Source organism: Euleptes europaea, chromosome 6 (genome assembly GCF_029931775.1).
Source record: "Euleptes europaea isolate rEulEur1 chromosome 6, rEulEur1.hap1, whole genome shotgun sequence".
Taxonomy (NCBI): Eukaryota; Metazoa; Chordata; class Lepidosauria; order Squamata; family Sphaerodactylidae; genus Euleptes; species Euleptes europaea.
The window spans coordinates 47,604,588-47,623,990 of record NC_079317.1 but is presented as its reverse complement, the minus strand read 5'-3'; the positions used below and the strand labels follow the sequence as shown (position 1 = coordinate 47,623,990).

General features: G+C 42.0%; 1 protein-coding gene across 1 annotated transcript in view; it reads left to right on the top strand.

Annotated features, from left to right (window-relative positions):
- Positions 1-7,827: 7,827 nt before the first annotated feature.
- The window catches only part of RASGRP1 (RAS guanyl releasing protein 1), a 66,089-nt gene continuing 54,513 nt past the window's right edge, over positions 7,828-19,403 (top strand). Inside the window, exon 1 of the mRNA XM_056851865.1 lies at positions 7,828-8,055. Within this exon, the coding sequence (XP_056707843.1) occupies positions 7,828-8,055 (228 nt within the window). The remainder of the gene's footprint in view (positions 8,056-19,403) is intronic.

Sequence of the window (19,403 nt, the reverse complement as noted above, 5' to 3'; positions counted from 1 at the left end):
CACATGAGCTGTTCAAGGAAGTTGGGAAGCAGGAAAGCTCTGAAAGCTGACAAGTCATGACAATGTCCACTACCTAAACAAGAGCTGGTCTCAGGGAACGTTGTAGCAGCAAAGCCCAGGCTTCAGGGTCAAATTAGACGTGACAGCATCCTCGTGGCTGGCATGAGGATACCGTCGCCATTTTAAAGTCATTTAAAGATGCTGTGTGGGCCTGCTGCACCACAGCGCTCTTATCCCCCCCCCCCCAGTGCCTTTTCAGGTGCTGAAACCGCTGGTGTGTGTGGCCGTTTTGGTACTTGATAAAGTGCAGGGGTGGGGAACAAGAGCACCTCAGCTCACCGTGCTGCGGTTGCTCCACCCTTTCTATTGATCTCGACAAGGGTCAGCTTTCTGCTACTAAGCACAACCGTGAGATGGGACGCCTGTTTTTGCTAGATGTGAACTCTCTCTTGACTGTTGCTCAACTCATCACCTTCTTGGAGCAACAGGGGTAATTATAGGTGTTGCAGAGGATACTCACTCAGGGACTCTTGGATCCCCACCTGGATACAGCTTCTTCTAGAATTGTATGTTCGGGGTTTCCCTCTGAAGCTCCCAGTTTCCTTGGTCCTTGAGTATGGCATAGATACAGGAATATCCTCCAAGGAGGAGGACTTTCTGCCCAGTCTAGTACTTGGCATAGACATGTCCTGAGACAGACTACTTGTTTTGCCTGGAATTGTCATTGTTTATTCAGTTAGTATTCAGAAAACATTATTGTCAAACCAATGCAGTCCAGTATTTTTTGAGATGTTCTTGTATCTTTTTTTCAGATCTGGATTGTAGTGATTTTTGGTTAACTTTGAACATAATCCTGTGGAATGACAAAGTGCTACAGATGCACCTGATAAGAGAAAAAGTTGACCTGGTTCTACCATTTTGTGGTTGCATTGCCATTTTAAAATGTTCTGCAACGTGGTCTCTTTACCTGTTATATTTTAAATAGCGGAGATTACAAAGACAAGAAGAAGCAGGCAATCAGGACATGTTCCATTAAAAGGCCAGTTAAAATAATGGTAGAAGAGTACATGAGTTCATAATTCATTTTATTTTTGTTTTCAGCTCTGCTAAAGGGAAAGACAATGCCTCAGTGGAACAGCACAGGGTTTGCATGCAGAAGGTCCCAGTTCAGGATAAGATAGTTTAGCCCCATTGCAACAAACCAACATTTATTCCAGACAAAAATATTTTCTGGTAGGGTATGAGACTCTTGCCCTTTTCTACTACTGCAGACAGACTAACACGGCTACCCATTGTGATTTATTCCTGAGTAAACATATTTAAGTTCTTGTTGTGTGGGATTTGAATGGGGATATAGCACTATATTAATTGCAGTGAAGAATCATTACTGTAAATCTTCTTCCAGCTTGTTATAGAAGAATAATCTTTCAGCTGCACAAAAAAACTCCTCTTGGGGATAGTCCTTCAGATTTACTTTCTGAACTAGAGTCTACAATAGGGCAATGCAAGGTAACTGGGTCCTCGGTAACAGGAACTGCATGTAGTGACTTATGATTCCAACCTGACACAATACAACATATTCTCTTGTACTGTCCACTTTTCACACAGCTTCGATGCAGCTTAATTAGTTCTCTTCCTCAATTTACTACTGCAATGACTACTGGAAACATAGGCCATTTATTGGATGACAAAAGCTTCGAAGTTACCACTCAAGTAGCCGAGTTCCTGGCCAAGGTCCTAAAGGAGGGAGAAAGAAGGAGGGGAACCCTCATTTAATTGTTTTTATAAAATTTACTGATGAACTGTGAATTCATTCCTTTTTTACACCCATATCTAGCTGTTTTACCTGTTTGTTTTGTTACTGTAAATGCCAATAAAGGTTCTGTATTCTGTATTCTGACTTATGATTCCAATAAGAAAGTTTCCAATGAAAAAGTTCAGATATGACTCATTAAGGATGATTGAAAGATCTTTTGTTTCCAGCCCAAGTTCCTTGTTTGCTGTTGGGTAAAATAGTCTCTAGTAAAGAATTATTTTAAAAGCATAATAGGAGGTTACTGTGTTCCAGCTCAAATTGTGTTAAATGAATAGAACTGAAAGGCACCTACTACTGATGTGCATTCTTTACCTAGAAAAACCTGTGTGCTATACATGAATAGTGATTTTCCCCATACACCATTTATTGTGATCTTTTGAAACTATTTTCCATACAGCACAAAATATTACATGATGAGAAAAATCAATAGTCAATAACCATAGGACTACAGCACAGAATATTATATGATGTAAAAAAATAATCATGAAAACACATATCATAACTAGGTAAGTCCACTGGTGTTCTTCATATATCAACCAAGCTTTCAACCAATTAATCTATCACATTTAAACAGTCTGAATATTACCCAGACTTCAATATGAGTGCCTCTTTGAAGGTATTCAAGAAAGTAGGAGCTAATTTTAATAGTTCTTTTCATGTTTCAACTCTTTCTTGTCCATTAACCTAAAAAAGCTGCATTAAGGTGTTGCATAGCTCCATTAAAAAAAAGTATAGCTACTTTTCTTATTCACATCCATAAACACAAACTTTGAACACTCTTTACTCCTACTTGATGGATTTGCCATCCAGAGGCCTGTTACTCTCTCACCATGGCCTATTTTCCCATTCCAATACATGCAGTCATCATTGTTTTAAAAAAAATAATTGTAAATACACAAGCATCTGCTCCCCATCTGTTGTAGATGGAGTTATGGGCACACATATATCTGTAAGGTATTGTGCAGATGGAGGGTGGGTGGGTAATGTTTGCCCCAGAAACATTACCTCAGTAGAGGCTGATTAATATTGCACAGGATCTGATGGCAGGGTAAGGCGACAGCGGGGGTTGGGGCAGGGATGTGGTGTAAAATATCCAGCAGATGGGCCAAAACAATGTTATCTATACATAAAAAGGAAAAACAAGGGGATGATCCAATGACAGCATAGGTGCAGCACCTGCACCCGGAAGATTTCCTTGTTTTTCATCCTCCCCTATCCCCATCTAGTCCTTCCTTACCTTATGATATAAGTTGTGCATGCTCTGGAGCATGTTTAACTTGCATTGGGTAGGAAGGGAGGGTTAGATATGAGAGGCACAGACAGACTTTCCTTTCTCACATATGATTCAATACACTGCCTGCACATGAGTCCAAGGCCACGCATAGGAAGGAGTAAAGGAAAACTCAAGCGTTCAGTTCAGAATGGAATTTTTTTAATGCGTGATTTGTGGATTTCTTTCAGACATCTTGAACCTTCTTGGCCTCAAATGAGGAAATAAATGTATGAAAATTATAGCTCTAAACAAACTAGCAGGCAGTAAAAATTGGGGCGTAGCGTGTGCTTTTCAATGTATCATGGGGGGAAAGCAGGACAGTTTGTAGGGATCAAAAATAACTTTTGAGCATGTTTTTGCTATCCACCTAATGTCGCATGTGCACTGCCCCACAGAATTTGCCTGTAGCTATTGCTGAATGTTTTAAACAGAGGTGGGGCTGAGGTGGTCCCAAATAAAAAAAATGGCAGGGTTGATGTGTGTTTCAACTGGGTTTTATGTTACAAGAGCTATTCAGAATAAGATGGGGGGAAAGTAAATACAATTTTCCACATCATTTATTTTTCTTTTCTTCCATGTATTTTAGCAAATATGGGAGGGAAGGAAGCACAGTGTAAGCCCTATCTTGTCAGATCTCAGAAGCTAAGCAGGGTTGGTACTAAGATGGGAGACCACCAAGAAAGGCTCTGAAGAGGAAGGCAATAGCTTCTCACTTGTCTTGAAAACCCCTTGCTTGAGTCAAGTTGGTTGCAATGTGATGGCACTTATGTATGCATTTTAGCAAATATCTTGTGTGGAAATGGTGAAGTTCTCGGTTGCCAGAGGGGGGTTCTTGTTTGCTGCTGGATGCAGCTCAAAGTTTGGTGTTCCTGGTTTATTAGATGAGAAAGCTACTTCTTGATCAATTTTTGTAACCCCCTGATCTGATTGAAAGTACAGGGAGCTCCATCCTCATTAATGTTCACGAAATCCAGAGTTTGTTTCTATATGGTTCTAAAATAGCTTCAGTGCAAAAGGATTATTGTGTGTTCATTAAATTAGCTCCGACTTTATTTCAGATATCTCAAATGTTCTATAATTTCTCAGGATTGCTCTCTTTTCCAGGTATGTGTCAAAATCCGTGTGCCATCCTATATCTAAGAGCAATGGGTGGTCCATTATGCAGATTTTAAAAAAGCTAAGGTACCATTTTCTGCAAACTTGGTAGATCCCCATGCCTTTTTCTGTATATCTCTGCAACAGAAAGGGGTTAGAGAGGTGCTATTGTTTAAAAATGAAAACTCAGAATTCAGAGTACCTGACCAACAGACTGTTATAGTGTTACATCACTATAACAATATATTACTAGCCAGTTTTGAAAAATGGAAATGCCCTGTGGCAGGAGAGAAATGCAGGCTGCGGGGGACCGAGGCAGGGAAAATGTGGGGAAACCTGCCATGCAGGTTGTTGCCATTGTACTATGCCTGCAGCTGCAGCAGAAACTGGGAAACCACACAAGGCTGTCTCTTTGTGGAGAACACCTTTGCGTATATTTCAGCAGCAGGATACAAGCTGTTGCTTATGAAATTCTAAAGAGATGGTCCAGTCAACGTTAAGCCCCACCATTTCAATGGGAGTTACTGATGTGTTTAGCTCTCTCCTAGAGAACTCAATGGAGTTGAGAAATCATTGAGATCAATGGATCTGATCTGAAATCAATGGATCTGAGAAATCATTGTGTTATATCATTTTGATTTGGAAAAGCAAAAGAAATAACCTTTAGTTGGATTGTGCCCCAGTTATCTGTTATACCAGGTAATATTTCTTTAAGCAAGAAAAACAGTGTTACTTTTCCTGCTTATAGTGAATTTTTTTTTAAATCTCAAATGAAATTCTGCAAGGAACTGTCCAAATCACAAACAACAAGATCTGGAAGACCATTCAAAATTTTTGAAAGCATATAGTATCAGGTGCAGACTGTGAACTCTAAAGACCAATTTTACTTGAAGACTTTAAATGTCAAGCCGCTTTGCATAATTAAATACTAAGAGGTATTTATGAAGGTAATAAATGTGGAGCTTTGTTCCTTACATTCCAAAACCTAAAATCCTTTTTAACAGGAAATTTAGATGTCACACAGATTATACGTACCCTAGCAACCAGAATGTTGTTGAAACGTTAAGTGTGTGACTCATTGTAAAAAAAATACAGTGGGACGTTTTGAATTTTAATGCATGGCACAATGATCCTAGAAGAGTTCCTGCTCTTAAGAAATCAGTGAGTTATGCCATTTTTATTTTAAAAGGCAAGCTGAATTATTAGCCAGTTACCCAAACCTAATATAGTTTAGTGCTTCTGGACGTAGGTATTAGATCTCTCTGGACTTTAAATATTTTCGCTGTCTGGAGACGTGATTGTCCAAATGATATAGAAACCCTGTATGTGGAAAGACGTTCTGCCTCATATACATATACTCGTAGGTCTTGGCATACGCCTTCTCCTGCATTTCTTCATGTACTGAGAAAAGCTGTGGGGGCCTTGCCTGGGTGCCAGCCATCTATATGTTAAGTGAGAATAACTTGTGCTTGAAGAAGAAATATTTAAAGACTGCCAACCCAGTGGAGTAAAGACCATGGCTGCAATCAAAAGAACTGCACAAGTTCTGCACACTGAAAGGGTATTTGGGTTTGCATTTGCTGAACAGCAGGCCCTCGTGCCAGAGGTCAAACAATGAACATTTTCAGAAGCAGTTTGGCTATTTAACTGGGATATGAATAATTCCAGCGAATGAATGAATTCAAGAAGTATGGGGTACGTGGTGGCTTTGCCATTCAAAGAGAAAAGCGAAAGTCCCATTGAGCACGGATATGCCTTGAGGGTCCTTTGGCCCACACTTGAGGTACATCTCATATATTTGCTTTCATTTTTATACCTTTGTTACTGTGTTGTCGTTTTTGTAATGTTTGATCTGGTCTTACAAATCACATTTGTTTCTGTTAAAAACAACCCAGCCACTTGCATTCCTAAGCAGCTTTGCAAAAACCCACATGATCAGAATCTCAGCGCTGGGGGAGCTGGCAGTGGTTTGCTGGTTGCAGAGCTGGGCCCTGAAGAGGCAGAAGGGCAAGCCTATCTTCCTAATTATTATTATTTGTTTTTTTACAAAACCCAAGGAAACACAAGTGGCATTGGGAATAGACCTTGGCTTCAGCAACTACAGGTGATCTGAAACCCATATGATGCTTACCTAATTTACAAAGCAATTTACTCACACAAGTGCAAAGTATCCTTATAAGTGCACTAAGGAAAGAGGAAGAAAGATTCAGATTCAGATAGTTTATTTGCGGCCCTTGGCCAGATAAAACAAGATACGTGGACTAAAATGGTCTTACCGACAAAGGTTTACAGTCCGAGTCTTAAGTCACTTAAAAAGATAAAAATAATAAGATAAATAACATCCGAGTTACATCTGCCATTTGGACTAAGAGACTACTCTGTGGCAACGAATTTTCATTGCAGCCGTACAAACTTTTTCTACCTGAGAGGTGATTGAGGGATTATCTCCTTGTAGGAGCTTTTCTATCTTTTCTCTTTCCCTGTCAGGTCCCATTCTCAGTATGAGGGGCTCAATAAACTTAGAACGGGGTATAGTGTAATAGTTACAGTTCAGGAGAACATGTTCAGTGGTTTCTAAATCCTCAGATTTGCAGGGGCATAGTCTCTCTGCCCTGGGTATCTTCTTGAATTTCCCCTCTAGCATAGCAGAGGGTAAGGCTGCGCACCTAGCCAAGGTAAAAGCCCTCCTATATTTGTTTATCTCTAAGTAACGGAGATAGGCTGCCGGTGCAAGGATAAATTTGGAGTGGGGGAGCCATAAACAGGGGCACTCTTGCTAGATCTACTTGTTGCTTAATATCTTTAACTCTTTGGTTTACAGTTGACTTAGCTTGATCCCACCCTAACTGAAGTAGTGCTAGGGGAGTAAAACCCAGATTATTTAGTTTGTCTTCAATGGCTATTATTGTGAGCTCCAGACTGAGAGCGCAGCTGGAGTCAAGGTCGAGTAGCTCAGAGGTTTGTTATGACGGCCTGTGCCCCGGCGTGATAACTGTAATCTATCATGGGAACCAGGCTCAGCCTGGTATCCAACGGTGCCTTTCTGATGTATATGTTTCAACCTGCCCGCTTCCCCCCACTTGAGTCCTCGTACCTTTTCCTGTAAGTTGCTGCTATACACCTTATGCTTCCCAAATAAACTGCTTCTTAGATGACTCTGTCTGGATGTTCTGTTGTTTGGGATTTGACCTTACAATAGGACTCAAGTCCTTTTCACTTTCTTTTTTATTTTAGTTTCTTTTTTTTATTTTCAAGGAATGTGGTTCTTGCCTCATTCCTAAAGTGCATGGCAACAGCACCTGGGTTCACTGGTTCCTCATCAGGAGAGGACCACCGGGGGGGGGGGGTCAACCGAAGGCCTCCACCGCTCAAGAAATTCTCCAACAGCTCCTGCAAGAGGAGACTGAGGATCGAATCTGGAGTGCCCAGAGGGAGGTCGACCGGCACCAGCGTGAGAAAAGGAGGAAGGCCACCAGGTCCTACCTTTTAAACCAATTCCGTCACTTGAATAACGGTACCGCTGGGGGTGCGCCAGAGGAGCCGACCCTGCTCACCCAAGAAGGGATTTCCTTACTAACACAGTGGGTCGCGCGCACTGCGGCTCTTGAGGATTTATTGGACAGTCCTTTTTTTACGGGCCGCTATGGCTGAAGGCTCCGGAGGCTTTCAGTTCGAGGTGAGTAACGCCGCCGCCAAAATTGTGTTACGCATCATGGAAATACCACCATCGGCCTCGGAAGCCCAAATCCAGGAACTGTTGTTGTCAGATTTTGGGTCCGCTGCGACAGACATGGTGCGGCAAATAATGCCGCTGCTTACCAGAGCGCCACTGCAGACCAAAGTGACTGCACCCCCCACAGCTCCACTAATGGTGAGAGAAGTGGAAGACACTATGTTTCTTGATGTAATATTGCAACATTATAAGGGGGGGCCAAGTAGCAGTTAAGGCTCTAGTAGATTCTGGATGTGCTCGTACCCTAATCAGTGAGGACACTTTTAAAAACATAAACATAAAAGCAAGCGTTTTACCGCAGCCCCTCCGATTTGCCCAGATGGACGGGAGTGACTTCAAAGGGGGCCCGGTTGACAGGCAAACGGGCATAGTCGCCATGGGAGTGGGGGACCATTGGGAACAGATCTGCTTCACTATAGTGCCCTGCATCCGCTTTCCAGTAGTCCTGGGAGTAAATTGGCTTTGGGGGCATAGCCCCATAATACACTGGGCAGCCCAAACTCTTGAATTCGTCCAACCGCAATGTAAACAGCACCAAAAAGAGGTAGCCGTCTTGCCTTGACGGCAGAAGATGCTGATCTGCAATTGCCTCCCGAATATCTAGATTTTGCAGATGTTTTCGATGTCAAAGAGTGTGATGTACTACCCCCACACCGCGCAACAGACTGTGCTATTGAAGTGGAGGGGGGGAACGTTTAACTAAGAGTAAGATTTATCCTATGAATCCCAAAGAAAAGGCAGTATTGAAAGACTTCATTGACAAGAATCTGGCACGGGGCTTCATCCGCCCCTCCACAGCCTCCTACTGCGCTCCTGCCTTCTTTGTGCGTAAAAAGACAGGTGACTTAAGACTGTGTATAGACTTTCGCAAACTTAACGCAGTCACCCAGACTAATGCCTACCCCATTCCCCTCATTCCAGATCTCCTAAGCCAGCTAAAGGAAGGACGCATTTTCACCAAATTGGACTTGGTTGAAGCGTATTGTCGCATATGGATTCGAGAGGGGGATGAACCACTGACAGCTTTTTCCAGCTGCTTTGGGATGTTTGAGTACCTTGTAATGCCCTTAGGATTAAAAGGGACCCTGGGGGTCTTCATGCAAACGATTAATGAGATCCTCCATGATTTGTTGTTTAGAGGGGTGGTAGTTTACTTCGACGACATCCTCATCTACTCCAAGAGTTTGGATGAGCACATCACCCTGGTAAAAGAAGTTCAGAGAGAACCACCTCTATGCTAAGGTTTCCAAGTGTGAATTCCATAAAATGGAGCTAACCTTTCTAGGCTATAGAATTTCACACCAAGGAATAACCATGGACCTGGACAAGGTACAAGCAGTAGTTGACTGGGAGCCGCCAACTACTCGCAAGCAAGTACAGAGATTTCTCGGGTTCACTAATTTCTACCGCCATTTCCTCAGAGACTTTGCACAAGTTGTGCTTCTGATTACTAACTTACCCAAAACCAAGGGTAAAGGAGTTGCCACTACCCAGCCCTCCGCTAAAATAGAATGGACCCCAGACTGTCAGGTAGCCTTTGAGACTTTGAAACATTTGTTCACAACTGAACCGATACTTAAGCATCCGGATTGTGACCGCCCTTTCATTGTTCAGGTGGATTCTTCTGAAGTAGCCATGGGAGGGGCCCTCATGCAAGAGGGGGAAGGTGGCCAGTTATACCCATGTGCCTATTTCTCAAAGAAATGTTCCCAGTCTCAGCTCAACTGGCCCATTTGGGAAAAAGAGCAGTAAAAACACGGCAGCAGTAAAACACGGCTTAACAATCTGGAGACACTTCCTACAAATCAGATGGACGGACTTCTTTTCTCGCTTTCGTTTTGTAATCAAACACATTCCTGACAAAAGAAACCTCTTAGCTGATGCTCTTTCTAGACTTCCTCAATATCCTGTTAAGGTGGAACGACCCACCGAGTCCCTGTTTACTCCAGAGCAAAGAGGTATCCTCCCCACCTTAGCAGTCCTCAAGCGCGCCCAGGCGCAGCAAGCCCAGGCCAGGAGCGACTCCCCACAACCCACTAAGGGAGTTGTCCCTCCTAGTCCTCCGCCGCCACCAGAGGACGCTAGCAGTGATTCTCCAACCCAACCCCAAGCAGGGGGTGACACTGTCATTCCAGCAGGACTGCCCCAGTCTTTCCGTGACACTTTCCGTGAGTGCCTAACCGAGAGGAATAACAATGTACTGCCTTCAGGTCTTGAGCAGTGGGGAGAAATATGGGTCAAAGACTCTAAATTGTATGTGCCTAAAACTTTGCGAGCAGAGGTGTTAGAACTAGCTCATGGAGCAAAAACCTCTGGACACTTTGGGTTTGTAAAGACACTACATTTGCTCCGTCGTCAATTCTGGTGGGCGGGTATGCGTTCTGATCTGGACTCCTTTATCTGCAGCTGTCCAGTATGCGCCACTGCGAAACGTCTGACAAGAAAGCCCACCGGGCTACTAAAACCGTTAGAAGTGCCTCAAGGGCCATGGGAAGTAATTGCCATGGATTTCATGAGTGATTTAGCATTAAGTCGAGGGAAAACTGTCCTGTGGGTGGTTACGGACCTTTTTTCCAAACAGGTGCATTTAATCCCTTGTGCAGGCATGCCCTCCGCTCAAAGACTGGCTCACTTATTTGTGACACACATATTCAAATATCATTCCTTCCCACACAAGATAATCTCAGACTCTATATTTATAGCCAAGTTCTGGAAAGCTTTCCTCAAACTGGTAGGAGTTGAACAAGGTCTGTCAAGTGCCTTCCACCCCCAAACAGATGGACAGACGGAAAGAGTGAATGCTGTACTAGAATGTTATCTCTGATGTTATTTGAATTATCATCAAGATGACTGGGTTGATCTATTGCCTTTTGCAGAGTATGCATATAATAATTCTGTTCATCAATCCACAGGCTTCAGCCCCTTCCGCATTGTGTATGGCAAGGAATTTGGACCCGTCGGGCAGGGCGGGGTGTGTGTGTGCGGAGATGTCAGACTGGATTCAAACCATCCAGTCTACGTGGCCTTGGTTAACTGAAAACTTAGAACGGGCCAAAAGAAAATATAAAGCTTAAGCAGACAAGCATCGGTCCCCCGGCTGGACGCTCAGGGTGGGTGATTTGGTAAATCTCTCCACCAAAAATCTACGGTCTCTGCGACCCTCCAAAAAACTGAGTGAAAAATACATTGGTCCTTTCCCTATCACCCGAGTTATTTATGAAGTTACAGTGGAGCTGCAACTCCCCAAGAAGTTGAAAAGGGTGCATCCAGTTTTTCATGGTCAGTTTATTAAAACAGTATGTGCCCGCGTCTCAGTGGCATCCAGAAGAGCCTCCAGAGGTTCCTGAAATGGTGTGGGGGGAGGAGTACTGTGTGGCTTCCAAGATCCTTGATTCCTGCATTCATAGGGGGGCCTGGAATACCTAGTCCGTTGGAAACATTTCAGTCCCGCCCATGACGAATGGGTTAAACATCGTCACATCTCCGCCCCTCACTGATGCGTCAATTCCATGCTACGTATCCAGATAAACCCGCCCCATCGGCTGAGGTGGGGAGGGGGGAGCCCTGGGGGGGCAGAATGTGAGCTCCAGGCTGAGAGCGCAGCTGGAGTCAAGGTCGAGTAGCTCAGAGGTTTGTTATGATGGCCTGTGCCCCGGCGCAATAACTGTAATCTATCATGGGAACCAGGCTCAGCCTGGTATCCAACGGTGCCTTTCTGATGTATAAGTTTCAACCTGCCCGCTTCCCCCCACTTGAGTCCTCGTACCTTTTCCTGTAAGTTGCTGCTATACACCTTATGCTTCCCAAATAAACTGCTTCTTAGACGACTCTGTCTGGATGTTCTGTTGTTTGGGATTTGACAGGTGGACTCAGACCTTACAATTATCCACTTTGACCTAAAGGTATCACAAAGAATCAGTGGAAGAAGACCCTTGGGACTGAAATTAATTTTCAGCCAGAGATAAAGCGAGGACAAGACAACCCTTGCCTCCACCTTCATCATGCCAGTTTCTAAACGGATCATAGCATTTGATACACATCTTGGCAATTGCAGGGTAGCTCTAAGAAACTTGGATTGCACTCGTTCCATGGGAAGAAGACATGAGGGTGGAGAGTCAAGTTGTGTTCCATATAACATTTGAGCTAGAGTTTTTGCCTGAAAAAGTTTAAGGGCGGCTGGAATATAGTGTGCCCCTTTGGTCCGGAGAAAATTTATTATTGAACGGGCTGATCTTTCCCCTAAATTGGCAACATAGGTATTTTGGGCCAGCTTGGAGCCAGATGCCTGGATTGTTGTTCCAAGATATTTGAATTGGGTTACCTGTTCCAACCTATGGCCATTTATGCTTCACCTCCTATAATTAGGGCGATTGCCAAAAGCCATTACTTTTGTTTTGTCATAATTAATAGTCAGGCGTTCCTTTTCACAGAACTTTCCCACTCTCACTAGCGCCCTCCTTAGGCCAATTGGGGTTCTTGAAAGAAGATAGAGCAGAATATGAATATGCCTGTCCACTAGTTTAGGTGGATGTAAATCCGGTGTGTTCAAGGAATTGACTATGTTATTTATATAATAGGCAAATAGCAAGGGGCGAGTAAACAGCCCTGCCTAACTCCTCTATAGGTGTTTATGGGGACGGTAAGATGTCCTCTTCTATTGCACCTGACTCTCAGTGCTGTCCGTTCATGTAGGGCTCGCAGAAGCAACAGGAGCCTTTTATCTACATTTGAGAGAGGAAGAAAGTGTAGCTGGTGACATAACCAATTCTGCCTTTTTGTTTCATGCTGCAACTGAAGGTCTCAGAGGGCTTTACACCTTTGCCTGCAAATTAAAAACTTGCATGTGTATGCACACATGCTAAGATACTTATTCCATATGCATATACATTCTATAATATTTTGTGTGTCTACACTTCCTGGAAACATTAGTCCTTGTCTTCACATTTCCTTAGTAGAACATCAGATCTTCCAACATTTCACACTTTAAAACAATAATGCTTTTATCTGCAAGTGTTCCCATATTGTTACCCAAAACCTGCCTATTATGTCTGTGTCCTTTCGCTCTGTAATAACCTGTCTTGCATTGTATGTTGTATTTATTTAGTCTTGTGACAGCTTGCTCTGTGCTGACTTCTGAAACAGGGTATATTAGCAAACTGATCATAACAGGTGTGGGTTTAAAAAAAACACCTGTATAAAAGTGGGAGCCATGGCTAGTGGCAGAGCATTTGCTTGGCATGCATAAGGTCCTGGGTACAATACCCATTACATCTAGTTAAAAGGATCAGATAGTAGGTGATGCAAAAGTGCCAGTGCCAATCTGACTTTGATGGACCAATGTAACACAGCTCCTTGTGTCCGTAACAGAATGTATAATCTCAAAATTGATCTGATTGCTCTTATTATAGAATACATGGAATGAAAACAAATTCAGTTATCAAGAATCAAAGCTCCCTTTGTTACATATGAGTTGGAATGGAGATCTGTGAATCCTTATATCCCAGTCAGAAGGTGGGAGGGATGTTGCAAAGAAGGAACTCAGGATGTAGCGATACAATGCACATTGTAATCAGCTTGATTAGAACATAAGGCAAATGCTTGGGGGCAGAAAATTAGTGTCTGTAGTGAGATAAAAAAAATCCTATGTCCCTATTCAGCCGGGACTTGTGAATGAACTAAAGTTCAGCAATCTCGCATTGTAATCTCCCCTTGAAGCTTCACTGTTTGAGGACTGCTTGTCTTAGGTCAACAATATAATATCCTAGGGAATTAAAATGTTATCTCACAGGTATTTGAGTATTGTGGTTTTTAACAGATAGGCAATGGACAGGCAACATCTTCACAACATTGCAATTCACAATCTACTGCTTAAAAGCTGCCATCTCTCCCATCTACTAATAGACAACACATTGACCACCAATCGCCACCCACTCAACACTACTGGAAAAGACTCTACATGACCAACCCCCAATGGCTGTAATGCCACACTAGATCTCTACATAGAATGTTTTTGCCACCAAGCCCAAACCGATGTGATCCAGAAACATCATCTCTCTCAACACAACCTCACCCACGCCAAAAGAAATGCAATAAGCCCAAGAAACAATCCAGACATCATTATTGAAGAAGATGATAGAGGAACAGTTGTCATCATGGAGAAACTAGGGTTGCCAACCTCCAGGTACTAGCCAGAGATCTCCTGCTATTACAACTGATCTCGAGCCAACAGAGATCAGTTCACCTAGAGAAAATGACTGTTTTGGCAATTGAACTCTATGGCATTGAAGTCCCTCCCCTCCCCAAATCATGTCCTTCTCAGGCCCCACCACAAAAACCTCCCACCCGTGGCGAAGAGGGACCTGGCACCCCTACCTACAACAGTGCTTTCCTAACATGGACATGGACTCTGCAACAAGGGCCTGCAACAAACCACAACACATAAAACCAATTTTTATCTCACTACAGATGCTAATTTCCTGTTCCCAAGCATTTCCCCTCTGCCCTAATCAAGCTGATTATAATACGCATTGTATCTCTGCATCCTGAGTTCCTTCTTTACAACACCCCTCCCACTTTCTGACTGGGATGTAATGACTGAGTTCTCCATTCCAACTCATATCTGATGAAAGGAGCTTTGACTCTCAAAAGCTTACAACCCCGAAAATCTTGTTGGTCTTTAAGGTGTTCCTGGACTTGAATCTAGCTGTTCTACTGCAGACCAACATGGCCACCCTTTGAAATAAATTCAACTATGTTTACTACCTGGTTGTAAAGAATTGGAAAGTGAACATGGCATTTGTGTCTCTCTGTGTATATTTATATGCTTGTGCATTAAATTTCATGGTAAAATAGAGATATAGACAGAGGTTCCAGAAATGGGACTGGGCAAGTAAATAGCGAGGGTACATGGAACATGTTAGTAAAATCAGTTTAGAGAGTATTCCTAAAGTAGGATAGTATTCCTATCCTATTCAGGGCTATGCAATGGGGTTTACTCCAATAAAAGTGTTCTTAGGATGAAACTGTTAGGGTATCTTTTAGGACAAGTAAAAAGACTAATTTAGGCTTGTTCATTGGTAGTCTTCTACGACCATTGCTATCTTCTAAACATACAAACCATCCTCTTCTCCCTGCCTAAATCCCGAGCCGTTTAACTTGTTTCCTGATTCAACCAGATTCAATTTTTTGACTAACAAGGAAACAGAAGAGGACACACTGAACCTTTTAAACCTATTATTCACTTCACCTAAATAGGCAGACACCCACTCATGTAAAGTTTTTTTTCCAGATAATTAAAAACAGAGAAAGGTTCAGGAAGGGCAAAATCACAAGTGCAAATGCACAATGACAGAGCATTAGGTTATTTTTTGCTAAGTAGCACATTTGGGTTCTTAACACTTTGTGTCAACAGTTTCAAAGATTTTTATACATCTAAGGTTTTTTTTTTTTTAAATGAAATCTCATTCCTATTATCCCTGTCTTAAAGTGGGAAAGGAGACCCAAAATGATGCAAGAGAATATTTTAAAATATATTCTACAGTGCCGTGTGGTGCATTCTTAACATAAATTAATAGGGATTTGCTAGCCCATCATCAGGGAGATTAAAGCAATTATTTACAGTTTGTGCAAGTCCCAGGCAGAGATCGTGTACTGGCTGAGCTTCAGATGTGATAATGCAAAGCAGTAAGAAATTCAGTGAACTTGGATATCATTTTCCTATATGGAGCTAGGCAGCATCTGAAGAAGTACAAAGAATCAGGTTCACATACTGAGGTTTTTTTTTTTAATTCAGATGTCCTGTGATCATTATGTTTTTATATTTAGTCTTTGCTGCCACTGAGGCTATATGGAGAAAAGTGAAGGCTATGGTTATGAAAAAAAATCCATGGGAACCTTCAGAATAGAATCTTTATTGGAGTGGATCTAAAGAAGCAGTATTAGGGTCATTTGGGATGGCTTTCAGAACAGAATTATAATTGAAAGCCAGCAGCAGAATCAGAGGTTGATTTCCCATTTTTGGCACAAGACCTGTTTCCAAATCTACAGAACTGTTCCACTAGTTTTAGCAGCAATGCTTTTCTACTATTTTTAGTGATTGCGTTCTTTTGCTGTGCAAGTCAAACTAAGAACAAATCCTAACAACTGGCAACATGCACCATTACTGCTGTAGTAGAAAACAAACATTTCATTCATTTGATTTTATCCCACCCTACTGACAAGAAGCTCATGATTCCCCATCCCCATGAGTGGTCCAAGTCATTGAGCCTCATGGCTAAGAGGGGATTTGAACCCAGGTCTCCCCAATTCTTGTCTGACAGTCTAATCTTGACATTAGCTCTGATTTCCTTATTCCTGTACAAACCTGTAACAAATGGAATGCAAGCAGACCCATTTCTCTCACTTGAATGGATCCTTATATCTTTAACTGCATGCTGGACTTTTACTGGGAAGGTCTGCTGAGATCAAATCCTCATTGAGGCATAATACTTTTGGTCACTACATCTCAATCCAATTTTCCATGCAGCAACCCCTCCCCCCCCACATTTAATTTACTCAAGCTTTTTGTCACAAGCATGGGTTACAAACATAACAATGGCAGTAATAACTAATAACAGTTAATTGAAAAAAATGCATTTTTGAAGAAACTTAAAACTTATGAGAAAGATCTGACCATTTTTGACTAATGTTCATAAATTTCTGAGCCTGTGCAATTGCCTGGACTTCTTTCCTGACAGTTTCTTCCCAATGGGCATGACCTCAGGCATCCCTCTTCAGTACTTTACTTTTCTTGCCAATGTAATTTTCCTCTGCTAAGAGGAAGTCAACAGTAACGTCCCCTTTAGGCCACCTGGAGCCAAAGACAGCTGTTAAAAGTGAGCTTCTGGCTGATTTCCCTCTCCACCTCTTTAAATTTTAATGTAACGTAATTTTAATGGAAAAGGGAATATCAAGCCAAGAAAATTAGGACTTTTTTTTGCAGAATAGGTGCATAATTATTTCTTATTTGTTTTCCCTAAAGATAGCCCTGACCTGGATGGCCCAGGCTAGCCTGATCTCATCAGATGTAGGAAGCTAAGCAGGGTTGGCCCTGGTTAGTACTTGGATGGGAGACAACCACAGAATAACAGGGGGCATTTATGCATGGGAGGTTTTGCCTTGGATTTGCCCCTCTCTAGATGCACATTTCCCTCATCCAAATTCTCAAAACTCAAATTCTCAGAACCCATTCAGAGTTCTGAGAATTTGGGGGAAATGTGCATCTAGAGAGTGGCAAATCCAAGGCAAAACCTCCCATGCATAAATGGCCAGGGTCGCTATGCAGAGGAAGGCAATGGCAAACCACCCTAGTCTCTTGTCTTGAAACCCTGCTGGCTTGCAATAAGTCAGCTGCAACTTGATGGCACTTTATACACATAGAGGCAGCACTCCTATTGCACTTTACTTACTGAGCATTAGAATTAAATACTTGTACATTACGAAAAAAAATCCATTCTTCTTTCAGATAAGGCGGTCATTGCTAACTAATTGCTGTATTAAATGATATTGCATGAAGTCACTGACTGGAAATTGCCTGTGACATGTATTGTTATGACTGACCCAACTTCCCTTTTCCATGCCAGTGCAATTTTGCAATTTCTTTTATTACTGTTATTATTTTTCTAAGGTCATAGAATCTGAGTGCTTCCTTACTGTACTGTTCCAGGAAAGGAGCCACCATGGCCAATAAGCCCAGGCCACTTTAACTCCTCATGCAGAGTTAAAAAGCACTTTTGCACTCCTTCTTGTCAAGTATACATAAGATTGTAGCCCTAATGGTATATATATATAACACTAAGAAACAGGACAATTCTTAAGCAGGGTAACACCTTTCTAAGAACACTGAAGTTGCCTTTCTCCCCAGTGGGGACACTGGCGGCTTATATCATTCTCCTTTGCTTCATTTTATCCTCACAACAATCCTGTGAGGTAGGTTAGTCTGAGAGGCCTAAGGTCACCCAACAAGCTTTCATGGTAAACTGGGGATTCGAACCTGGATCTCCCAGATCCTAGTCCAACACTCTAATCACTATACAACACTGGTTCTGTTGAAGGACTAGTTATACCATGTATGAAATGTGTCATTGTGAGAAGCTTAATGCTCACTCAAGCAATTGTAAGTTTCACATTCAAATCATAACTCGGCTTCAGTCAGTTGACGTTAAGCTTCGCATATATGAAAATGTCATTGAGGCATTACCAGCATGCTGTAGCGGTTAGAGTGTTGGAACAGGTTTTGAGGGACCCAGGTTCAAATCCCCATTCTGCCAAGAAAGCTCACTTGGTGACCATGGGCCAGTCACTATTTCTCAGCCTAACCTACTTCAAAGGGTTGTTGTGAGCATAAAATGGAGGTGAGAAGAACAATGTTGCAAGCCACTTTGGGCCACCACTGGTGAGAAAAGTGGGATCTAAATAAATAAATCATAAAAATAAATGCATAATAATACAGTATGTAAAATAATTAGTTGTGTTTTGATAATGACAAGAAATGAAACTTTTATTTCCATTTTGAAACACAGCAGATTATTTCCATAGTATTACAAATTATTTTCTTTTAAATTATGTATTGTGTTGCATTGAATTCTAAGATTTCTGAACTCTAACCAAAAATGAAGCAAACTCTTGTGAAGTTTGCTGTGTCACAACATGTTGCTGATGTTGCGGCTTGCACAGAAAAACGGTCTTGTAAATACTGAATGAAACTAAATTTAGCTGGGTTGGGGGGGAGAGACGTTAAGGACTTGTCTTTCATGCAGCTATTTTTATCCTCAAAGACTTCCTAATCAGCATCTCACAACTGTTAGCTCTGAAAGCATTACAAAAAGGTTAAAACAATACACCGTTTATTGTTCACGAGAGCTGTGCCAAAAGATAGCCTGATAGAAAGGTAGCTGTGTCTTTGTTTTCTGATTTGGGATAGTGCTATCTTCTTCTGCTCTAATCAGTTGTTTTTCTTGGAACAAATGGTGATCATCAAAAAAATCACCTCAATATAGGAAATCAATGACAAAAAAGAGTCTTTTTAAATGTATTGAACCCATAAAATAACACAACAGCACAGCCTTGCTAACTGTAGTCAGTAAGCTCTTGAATTGTTTCTAGAACTTTTCATCATGATTTTTGGATTCATAGATAAACCTTCAATGTATATTACACCCCCAACACTTATGCAGCCAAAGTGTGTTTTATACTGTGGCATATAAAAGATGCAGGCATATCTCTGTATTCCTAAATTCTTCCTTGTAACTGGAGCTCTGCCTGTTTAAAAAAAAAATAGGGAACTGTCAGCAAATAACTGTAGCAGACAGGGAAATAGGATGAGCCACTGTACAAAGGCTGACACGTCATCTGATAAGCAGAGCATGACAAAACAGTAACAACGAAACAACTTAAACCGACTGTTCGACATTCAAGTATAGCAAAAAGACTTTTTTTTCATTTAGCAT